The following is an 11,101-nucleotide window of genomic DNA, read 5'->3' on the forward strand; positions in this document are numbered from 1 at the left end:
GTCAGGGTGGGCTAGATGAAGAGGAGGGGCCTGGTAGAAGGAGCCAGGCAGGACCCTCCCGCTGACCCTTGCCCGCACCAGGGGAGAAGACTGAGGGGCTGATGGGCGTGTCCGAGCTGATTGTGTCCACTGCGGTGCTTGGCGTCCTTTTCTCTCTGCTGGGGGCCCAGCCACTGCTTGTGGTTGGTTTCTCAGGGCCATTGCTGGTCTTCGAAGAAGCCTTCTTCAAGGTGACAGCCCTCCCCTGCCCCCCCCCCGAGATCTCATGTCCCATCTCTCAGCCCAGGTGATGGGGCCCTGCAGTCTCTCCCCTCCTCCCTCTTGAGGGTCCCCCCCACTCCGCCCCCACCCTGTCCCATTCCAGGGGGCCCGATGTCCAGGGCAGACTGCCATGGGTAACCACACCTCCCTCCTGGCCTCCAGTTCTGCCGAGCCCAGGACCTGGAGTACCTCACCGGCCGCGTGTGGGTTGGCCTCTGGCTGGTGGTCTTTGTCCTTGCCCTGGTGGCCGCTGAAGGCAGCTTCCTGGTCCGTTACATCTCACCTTTCACCCAGGAGATCTTCGCCTTCCTCATCTCGCTTATTTTCATCTATGAGACTTTCCACAAGCTCTACAAGGTGGTGGTCCAGAGAGGTCTTGGGGGTGGGCTTGGGGGGGTGCTGGGCATCGCCCTGGTGGGGAGAGCATGGGAGGGGGCAGCATGGAGCATTGGGAGCAGAGGGGACGAGGAGGAGGGCTCTGCTGGGTGTGGGCGTGGGGGGTCGGGACACCCTGGGCTAGGTCAGAGCTGCAGGGCAGGGAGTCCCACCCCGAGGGTACAGGTTAGAACTCCAGCAGGATTCATCCAGTATGTGATGGTGTGGGGCAATGTCAGCGCTATGGGGGTCCTTTCGTAGAGGAGTGTGTGTGTACGTGTGTGTGTGTGTGTGTGTGTGAGATGTGGCTGCATATCCTGTGATACTGTTGTCTGGCCAGGTGTGTGAGGGGTCAGCACTCCTCCCCACAGCGCTATGAAATCAGGGTGATAGAATTAGGGTCACCTGCCCAGGTGAGCGCTAGGGCAACCTTGTAACCCACACAGGTGTTCACGGAGCACCCACTGCTGCCATTCTACCCCCCTGAGGGGACATCGAAGGCTGGGCTAGAGCTAAACGGGAGTGCCGTGCCCCCCACTGAGGGGCTGGCTGGCCCGAGGAACCAGCCCAACACGGCTCTGCTCTCCCTCATCCTCATGCTTGGGACCTTTCTCATTGCCTTCTTCCTGCGGAAGTTCAGGAACAGCCGCTTCCTGGGAGGCAAGGTGTGTGGCTGAGGAGCGGGGAGCCCCTGTGGGTTCCCCTGCCCCCCGAGTTCCTGCCCTCACGGCCAGTCTCCACTCCAGAGGGGGGCTTTCCCCTTCTCCCAGTCAACCGATGGACCTAAACCCTATCTGTGCAGTCACTTCCCGGTCAGAAGCTTCAGAGAAGTTCAATCAGGCCAGGAATGCCCTGCTGAGCTGGGCAGCACCTGTGGGATTTAGAGGGGCGGGGCGGGGGATTTCTGGCTCCAGCTCAGACCCGAGAGAGTTGGGAGTAATAAGTCCCTGTGTTAGTCTGTTGACCTCACTTCTACCCTTTGCTCCTTTCCCGCACTGGCCCCTCTCAAGGCTCGCCGCATCATTGGGGATTTTGGCATCCCCATTTCCATTCTGGTGATGGTCTTAGTGGATTACTCCATTACAGACACCTACACGCAGGTGAGCAAGCCCCGCCTCCCTCCAGCAGCGGGTTCTCACCCCAGAGTCTCGGGAGGGAGGCCACGACACGTTCCCATTGCCGCAGTGGCCACGGTCACGGGCAGAATTCAGCTTTTTTAGTGAAGTGGTGACCTGCTGGGGCCGCACAGGGATGGGTGAGCTGGGGGCAGCTGAGTGGTTCAGCAGATGAGGCCAGCCGGGGGTCTGAGGCTCTGCGTGACCCTCAGCCTAGACTCCTGGAGCAGGTATGGAGCTGGTGGCCAAAGGACAGGTGTGCCTGGGGCTCAGGGAGAAAGGATGTCATTCTCTGTTCTGTGTCTAATCCTTGGAGGGACTCCGGAAGATGGAAAACCAATTTGCCCCAAACCTGTTCATATCCGGGTTTTCTGGAGCCCTGGCACTGGGAACAGAGCTGGGTGGGAGCAGCTGCTACGTGGGGAGGCTATGTCCCCGAACCCCGTCTTCCTTCCTGCCATGCAGAAGCTGACGGTGCCCACTGGGCTCTCAGTGACGTCCCCCCATAAGCGCACGTGGTTCATCCCACCCCTGGGCAGTACCCGTCCTTTCCCTCCCTGGATGATGGTGGCAGCTGCTGTCCCTGCCCTGCTGGTCCTCATCCTGATCTTCATGGAGACACAAATCACTGCGTGAGAGGGCTGGGGGACCCTGGGTGGGGGAGGCTGGGGAGGAGTGGAAGGCAGCGGGATGGGTGGCAAGGGCGGGGGGGGGCACATGGCCCGGGGCACGGTTTCCCTCCAGTGCTGTGACAGGAGCTCCATCTGTCCCCACCACCATGTGCAGGGTGGCACTTGGCAGTCCTCACAACAGTCTGGCACTGTGTTCTCTCACCCAGTGATGCTCACATGTGTCTCATTTTGGTTAAACCACAATGTGGTGAGATCTGGCATCTGGCTTTTGTGGCGTTTTAAATATCCACAGTATGAGGTTTTAGCTCAAATGTGCTTCGAGGTGAGAACATCACTTTGGGAACTTAGAAGAGGAAGCTGGCAGATCCCGGGGAGGGTTCTTCAGTCCGCACTGGTCCTTCCCCACTATGCTGTCCTGCGGCCAGCCTGCCATCCCTGCCACTCAGCCGCACTTCCGTCCTGTGCCTGCAGGCTCATCGTCAGCCAGAAGGCCCGGAGGCTGCTCAAGGGCTCCGGCTTCCACCTGGACCTGCTGCTGATTGGCTCCCTGGGTGGGCTCTGCGGGCTGTTTGGGTTGCCCTGGCTCACGGCCGCCACCGTCCGCTCGGTCACGCACGTGAATGCCCTGACGGTTATGCGCACTGCCATTGCGCCTGGCGACAAGCCCCAGATCCAGGAGGTGCGGGAGCAGCGGGTCACCGGAGTGCTTATCGCCAGTCTCGTGGGTGAGAGCACCCGCCTTGCACCTCGCAAGGCCCCAGCCCCCACCCTGCACACCTGCCTTCATGGACCCTGTGGCCTTCCGTCCGCTCTCTCTCCCAGGCTTGCCCCAGGGCCCCTCCGTGTCTCCTGACACATCGTGTCTAGCACTGCTCTCACCCCAACCTGCCTTGTGACACTCTGAGCCTTTTTACCCTGAGCCCTTTCTGGGTTCTCCGTCCGGCTCCATCCTCTCTTGTGTGTAGCAATGAGGCCCAGCCGGTCCCCACTTCACCAGGCCCGTCCATCGTCATGGGGGCTGTCCGAAGGGTCAGGCAGGTCTGTGTCATCTCCTCCAGGCCTGTCCATCGTCATGGGGGCTGTGCTGCGCCGGATCCCGTTGGCCGTGCTCTTTGGGATTTTCCTGTACATGGGGGTCACGTCCCTGTCCGGTATCCAGCTGTCCCAGCGTCTGTTGCTTATCCTCATGCCGGCAAAACACCATCCCGAGCAACCCTATGTGACCAAGGTAGGGCCAGGCAGCGTGGAGGTGGGCAGATGGCCTGATGGGGAGGGGGTGCGAGGGGTGCCGGGGCTGGAGATGGACAGAGTGACTGTGGAGGGTAAGTCTGGGGACCTGGGGAACTCCGGCCCCAAAGGTGGGGGTGGGAGCGGGCTGGGCGCTGCTCCGTGACACTTGAGACCCGCTCTGCAGGTGAAGACGTGGCGAATGCACCTGTTCACCTGTATCCAGCTGAGCTGCATCGCCCTGCTCTGGGTGGTCAAGTCCACGGCCGCCTCCCTCGCCTTTCCCTTCCTGCTGCTGCTCACGGTGCCTCTGAGGCGTTGCCTTCTGCCCCGGCTTTTCCAGGACAGGGAGCTGCAGGCGGTAAGGGAAGCTGCTGGGGGCCCTGTTCGCCCAAGGGGCCCTGGAACCAGGGAGGCCTGGCTTCCAGTCTCTGCTGTGCCTCCTGCCAGCTGTGTGACCGGAGACAAGTTCTGTAAGCACCTGGAATCTTACTTCCGTCTGCTTAAATGGACTGATAATGGAGTCTACCTTATAGACTTATGGCGAGGATTGAAACCTAGTGCCCGTAAAGCGCTGAGCGTGATGGTTTGGTGTGAAGTAAAGCATAGGACTGCTGCGGACAGCTGGGCAGTGGGAGTTGCTCTCGTTTTTACTATTATCAGGAGGTGTCACTGGGGCGGTGACCTGAGGGTTTTGGCTGGAGGGACGTGTGCTTTGGGCTGCGGTCCCTGACGGTCCCCGCAGACCGTGAGGTCTGAGAAGTTGCTGGGGGAGCGGGAGGGCGAGCGCCGCCTCCCCACCCCTCCCCGACCTTCTCCTCTCTGCAGCTGGACTCCGAAGATGCTGAGCCGAACTTTGACGAGGACGGCCAGGATGAGTACAACGAGCTGCACATGCCTGTGTGACCCTTGGCCGTGGTGGCGCTCAGAGACCCTGACACCTTAGTGATCCACACCTGGGCCCCAGGCAGAGCCCAGCCCCTGGGGCCAGTGGGCTCCTCCCAACCCAGAGACGTGCTGGAACCACTCACGCCGCGGCCAGAGTGCCTGCTGACTCTGCCCCGGGCACCGACCTTGGCTCACCCAGGCCCCTTCACAGACCAGAACGGCACAGGCTTTGAGCTCATTATAACCACACTCCTTGTCTTGTGTCTGCCTCACTTTCTTGGTTCCACCTCTGGTCTGTCTGGTCATGCTTATCCAACTGGAATTGGAAGAATTCTCTTTTCAGGGTCATCAAAACCAGGGAGAGGTTTGAGGCAAGGACAGAATTCTCGGGGGAAAGGGAGAGAATCAAGACCACAGAAGGTCAGAGCTGGACCTTATCATCACACTCTTGAGCCCTCGAAAGTACAGCCAGGACGCAGGAGGCTCAAGGTCTGGCTCAAGGTCACATACGGCTGGCTAATCTAGCCCCTGCTTGGAAGGGAGAGCGTGGGGGAGGGGTGAGAGAGGAGGTGGCTTCTCTTTAGCCATTAGAGAAATCAGATTGACCCCAGCGGCTGTGGGGCTGTAGAAGGAAATGGAAAATGTTTTCTTTTCTTGATCCCTGGCATTCTGAGGAGCAGGGACAGTAGCCCAATCCCCTAGACGCCAGGGTGGCGCTGCATTTGGGGTCCCTGGACCATTTTAGATTCTCACGGCTTAAGAGTAGCAGTTTGGGGATTCCTGAGGCCACTCCTTGTGCAACAGTCTGTTCTGCCAGAAATAACTGGGAGGCCTTGAAGAGGGTGCAAACTGGGAGCCCATTGCGTCACAGTTGCTGGGCAACCAGTAGCCAAGCGAAGCCGGTTGTCCCTCTGTTGCCCCCTGGTGGCCACTCTCGCACACTGCAGGCTCTGCCCTTTCCGGGCAGGAGTAGCACTGCCATCTGGTGGACCCACTGGATCTCTTGGTCGGAGACTCCGTTCAAGCAAATTCCGTACCTGCCTGGGGGAGACGGGCTGGGGGTGGCGGTGGGGTTACAGAGAGGTTCCCTGGAGTTCCACAGCCCTGGGTGGCCCTGAGCATCCAGAGCCGGGATCCCTCAGCCCCACCTTAGCTGGCCCTGCTTCCTTATCCTTTTCCCAGTTTCCTCCCCGGTGTTCAAGCCACCTGCTAGAGCCCTGAAGCTGGTCAGCAGAGGGGACAGACCACCACGAGGCTGTGTGTTGTGTTCATAGGGAAGAGGTGCGCCCTTCTAGATGTCCCGGATTGTCATTCAGGTGTGAGCATTTCATTCCCTTTGGTCTCTGACAACACGATGTTCTCTAACTTCATCTGGCCTTTGACAGGTTCCCTGGGCCTCTGTGAAGACAAAATCCCTTTTCCTTTAGATTGGCCAAGCCCAGGTGGAGTTTCGGAAGAACTGTGCCAGGAGCAAAGTCAAGGTTAAGCGCAAAAACCTAGACCACAGACCAGTGCAGAGCAGATGATAAAGGAGATGTCAGGGGCCACACACTCTGATGGCCTTGGCTGAGAAGCTTCGTATGCAGGACTCTGTCCCTTTCCCGAGCTCTGATCAGGTAGCCTGGCTCCACACTGGGCCTTGGTGTGGGTGCGTTTCCCCATTTGGTCTGGGGGATGCCAGGACCCCACAGGACAGAACCAGCTCCTTCCTGAGCCCCGGAGGGGAAGTGGTGACCAAAGCCAGGAAAGCATGGCTCTTCATTGGACGCAGGTTGTGTCCATCATCTCTGGCAAATAGCTGAAATTTGGGGGGAATTCCTCAACCGGAAAATGAGAAATGGGAGGGTGGGGGCTTTTCTAAAGGAATATGTCTTGGTTCTGGCTGGCGTGTCAGGGTGGCCTTCAGTAAAACCAGGCGCAGAGGCCTCAGAACAGTAGGTGAAAAGGTAGAGCCGATAGGACCTCTGGTTAGTGACTCTGTTGCCCAACGTGGAAGGACATGAATAAGGCCTGAGTCTGGAGCCCTGAAGACAACTGCCATTCCCACCCCCCTTTCCCTGCCCCCCACGAAGGGAAGGCAGGTGCAGTTTAGTTAAGGACTGATGACCAGAGTTGGCCAACTCGTATGCTGAGATGCTGGTCAGGGTGAGGAAGGTGGGGGCCTGCGGAGGCTCCGAGAGGCCCGAGGAATTTGCAGCGACCTGAAAGCTTGCCAGGGATGGGTACCTTGAGGGGGGAAGAGGAAGAAGTCATAGTGGGGGCCCAGTTAGGGGTGGAAGAGAGAAAGGCAAGGGATAATGGAGCTGGCTTGGCTTGGGGCCTGGACCATTAGGCCTCATTTCATTGGGGGGCATTCAGAGTTTGTCCTGAATCCTTCATAGCCTGTTTCCTCTGACTTTCTCTTTACTGAGGTCTACCCTCATCCTCCTGGGGCATTAGGCAGCTCGACTGAGGACATCTCCTTCCACAGGAAGGAGAGGAAACCAACAGAGAGGAGCCCCATCGGGTCCCAGGTGGCGGCACAGCTCTGGGGAACTCTGATGGGGTTAGAGGTGTTTGGAATGACAGGCCCCACTGGTACCTGCTTTGGACTGGAAACAGCTTTGTAAGTGGGCATGCGCAAGGTGGGACAGGACCCTTCTAATAAGGAGAACTGTGGGCCGACTGCCATGTTGCCCTTCCCTTGCCGCTTTCTGCGTGGGATTAGGGTCACATTCTGGGGAGCTGCCCAAAGCTTTCATTCTTGGGCAAGTTCAAGCCCATGTCAGGCCCAGAGAAGTGCTAACTCATTCTTTTACTTTGAGCAGAGAGGGCGGCGGGCACGTCCTCGTTCCGTGCTGAATATTCAGCTCACTCAAGGTGTCTATGCCCTCGTGCAAGCTTCTGGCTGTCAGCGCTCATAGACCATCTGCTTGGACTGCCCTGAGCCCCTCCTTCGGGGCACAGAACCTGGCAATAATGCGCCCCATTTGGCAGCCTGTGTGACATCTCTTCTGGTATCAGGTGACTCAAATAATAAACATGCCTGCTGACACTTAGAGCTTCTAAAGGGAATTCTGAGTAGCAGTGGAAAGGCAAAGCAGGACTCAAGGACGCGTGTGCCGAGCACTGCCCGTATGGCAGGCAATGAAGCCATTGCTGAAAACAACAATAAAACAGGTCCTGGCGAGGCACTGAACTGTGGATGGAATCCGCTGTGGCAAACGGGAAACCCAGAGTGAGGAGTTTGGTTTCCAGATAAATAAATTCTATAACTGTCTGAGAGAGAGGACTGGATTGGTTGTGTGGCTTCCCATTGTACAAGGAGCAAACTCCAAGATTTGTAGGGCTAACATTCTGGAAGGAAGATTTCATATTTGAGACCTCTGCTGGGATTATTTTTAATCTAGTTGGAAATGTTTCTTTTTTGAACAATCCTTTTTCAAGTGCTGACCAAGCAGACAGCCTTTGGGATGTTCTCCAGGGGTAGGGGGAAGGGCCTGCTTGGATGCGGGCGGGGCTGGAGGAGCAGCAGGGAGCTCTTGGGACAGGGCTGCCAGGATCATGGGAGATGAGGGACAGAGAGGAGGTGGTCCAGCTGGAGAGAGAGCAGACCTGGAAGCTGCTGGACGACAGTGTTGAGGGGAAGAGGGAGGGCGTTGAGGAACGTGTACAAGGAGACTTTCACTTGAGGCGTTGAGGAACGTGTACAAGGAGGCTTTCACCTTGGCGCACTGGCCACGACACCTCTCCCACTGCACCTGTGTGGCTTGTGTTTGTCTGTCTTCCCTCTGGGCCATAAGATGGGCAGAGACCGGCCTGAGCCTTTTTTGTGCCCCTCACAACAACAACACACAGTGCCTGGTCACAGGGGTGCATGGAGGGCTTCGGGTGAGCCGGTGGCAGGGAAAGAAGGGCCAAAGGGTCAAGCAGGCTGCCCCATTTCGGATCTACGGGTGGCACCAGTAGAACTGTTAAAAAAAATTCTGAAAATATTTTGTTTTTCATGTTTGTTAATTTCATTTCTAGCGGTCACTTTCTCGGTGTCCGTTAGTGATGATTTCCTCAAGTCCAAAGAGGCATGGTGGGTTTCCTTCTGAGCCAGTGGGAGGGAGGGGTGTTGGGGATGCTGCATACTAGGCTGATGAGCAGACAGTGGCAAGTGGGAAAGAGAAAGTGCCATCGGGGCCCCGGGAGCTGTAGGAGCCAAATGGGGGCTAGACGGGGAGTGGGAGAGATGGCCCTGGGGCTCGAGTCAGCAGGAAGCTTCACGTTCCGGCTTAGCCGTCCTGTTCCTGCTCCACGAGCGGGTTCTTCAAAATGCTAACGACAGAGGGACAGGGGACCTTCTTCATGCTGGTTGTGGAGGGCCCACCATATCTAGAACTTACCCCAAGGTCAGGACTCCTGGAGGCTGTCCTCAGGCTCTGTTTCCTTTCCTCCAGCTTCTGCTGTCTGAGGCCCAGCCCTCACCCCCATTCCCACTATAGCTGAAAATCATTCCTCGTTATTGCTTCTCCTTAGTGTGGAAAGACAAATACACAGTATGTTTATTTATTTTAGAAAGGGCAGGACCATGCCTATTTCTATTCTGTGTACCAAGCAGCCTGGACGGCCGTATGTAGTGTATTCTCATGTTTGGGCTGATTGGCTGGGGGCTGTGATCCGTGAGGCCCTCCCTGGCTCAGCTGGCCTTGCTGTTGTTGGGGGGCATTGGGTTTCCATGGCCAGGGCCTGAAGCTGGGAGTCGGGAGTCCTGGGTTCTAGCTCGGCTCACGCATTAGGTGATGGTTTCGGTTATGTTCCCTCATCCTTCTGGGAAATTAGGGATTTGGCTTCAATGCCTCCTCTGTAGCCCTGTCGTTCTCCCAACAGACCTTGCCTACTGCAGTGGCTGCCTCAGGAAGGGTGGGAAGCAGGAGGCGGTAGTGTCATTGTAACCCCACAGCCCCCAAACAACCTCTGGGCTAAGTTACTAAACTTAAGAACATTTTCCTTAGCCTTGCCGGGAATGTAGATCCTGGGGGAGTCCGCTTTTCCATTCCCAGGGGAATGAGAAACTCAGGGTGTGAGGTAGGGTGAGGAGCGGGGTTCAGTGATGATCTTGGGGGATGACTTTGGGAGTCATGACTGAATAATCAGACAAAGCTCTGACAGATAACCGGAATTCAATTAGATGAAAGTTTACTACCCATGAGGATTGTGCAGTCCCCAGGCATAAAAAGCATATGAAAAGAATGTGGGATTTTTTTAAAAAAGATTTTATTTTTCAAGTAGTCTCTACACCCAACGTGGGGCTCGAACATACAACCCTGCGATCAAGAGTCATACGGTCCATTGACTGAGTCAGCCAGGCACTCCTAGAATGCAAGATTCTTTAGAGTTGGATGGGAAAATTGATAGTTACATAATACCTTAAGGGTCAAATAAATGCAAAATCAGGTGTGGGCCCTGGATAGGGGTTAGGGACTGGACTCCAGTTTGAAAACTAGTAATCAATCACCAGTCTCTAAGGGAGTGGTCTCCTTAGCTATCCCTATCTTTAACTTAGAAAATTAAAGTCTGGAGGAAATAGGGCTTGACTGGTCCACCAGTGAGGATCCACTCGGCATCCACCCCAAAGTTCTCACTGATGAACAACCTTCGTTAAAAGAAGGAAATTATCTCTATTACGCATAGACATTTTAGTAGTCCAGGGAAAGCACAAAATTCAGCACACAAATGTTTAAGGGAATTAAAGCTGTAGTTTTAATATTTTCAAGTTAAAGGAATTTGTGCCTATATTATTGTCTTAGTCTGTTTGGGCGGCTATAACAGAAGACCATGGACTGGGGGCTTATAAACAACAGAAATGTAGTACTCATGGTTCTGGAGGCTGGGAATTCCAAGATCAAGTTGCTACAGATTTGGCATCCGTGAGAACCCACGTCCTGGTTCCTAGATAGCTGTCTGTCTCCGCACTGTGTCCTCACAGGGCAGAAAGGGCGGGAGAGCTCTCCGGGGTCACTTATAAGGGTGCTAATCCCATTTTTAGGGACTGCACCTTCATGATCTGATCATTTCCCAAAGGCTTTACCTCCTAAATACCTTCACCTGGGGGCTATGATTTTAATGTATGAAATTTTGGGGGACATTAACATTCAGCCCGTAGTGAGGAGGCTTCATGTACATGCAATTTTATTTTATTTTCTAAAGATTTATTGATTTGAGAAAGAGAGAGTGCAAGTAAGGGGAGGAGCTGAGGAAGAGGGAAAGAGAGAATCTTGAGCAGACTCCCCGCTGAGGGTGGAGCCCAATGCAGGCCCCATCCCGGGACCCTGAGATCAGGACCTGAGCCGAAATCCAGAGCCAGACGCCCAACCAGCTGAGCCACCCAGGCGCCCCTAAGTTGAAATCTTTCTAAATTTACATATAGTTGGAAAATCTAAGAGCATATAAGCTTGACTGTTTTTTGCATGCGTAATTTATTAAATCTTACGAGAGTCACTTCAGTGCTTGGGAAGGTTTGTCAGTCAGATGAAGTACTTAAAGAGGAATGGAATATATTAAATGTACAAATGCTGCTTAAAATGTTAAAGAGGTTTAATTAACTAAGTGTATAAATGGGACCAAACATTAATCAAA

At 55.5% G+C, this 11,101-nt stretch overlaps 1 protein-coding gene across 3 annotated transcripts in view; it reads left to right on the forward strand.

Moving 5' to 3' along the window:
* The window catches only part of SLC4A3 (solute carrier family 4 member 3), a 20,618-nt gene extending 15,864 nt beyond the window's left edge, over positions 1–4,754 (forward strand). For all 3 annotated transcript variants that reach the window (XM_034655253.1, XM_002924803.4, XM_034655254.1), the window contains 9 exons: positions 82–230; positions 424–618; positions 1,083–1,301; positions 1,647–1,736; positions 2,217–2,383; positions 2,855–3,108; positions 3,442–3,611; positions 3,798–3,971; positions 4,439–4,754. In XM_034655253.1, the coding sequence (XP_034511144.1) occupies positions 82–230; positions 424–618; positions 1,083–1,301; positions 1,647–1,736; positions 2,217–2,383; positions 2,855–3,108; positions 3,442–3,611; positions 3,798–3,971; positions 4,439–4,516 (1,496 nt within the window). In that variant the 3' untranslated portion in view covers positions 4,517–4,754. The remainder of the gene's footprint in view (positions 1–81; positions 231–423; positions 619–1,082; positions 1,302–1,646; positions 1,737–2,216; positions 2,384–2,854; positions 3,109–3,441; positions 3,612–3,797; positions 3,972–4,438) is intronic.
* The last annotated feature ends 6,347 nt before the right edge of the window (positions 4,755–11,101 follow it).

The sequence above is a fragment of the Ailuropoda melanoleuca genome, chromosome 2, assembly GCF_002007445.2.
Source record: "Ailuropoda melanoleuca isolate Jingjing chromosome 2, ASM200744v2, whole genome shotgun sequence".
Lineage (NCBI taxonomy): Eukaryota > Metazoa > Chordata > Mammalia > Carnivora > Ursidae > Ailuropoda > Ailuropoda melanoleuca.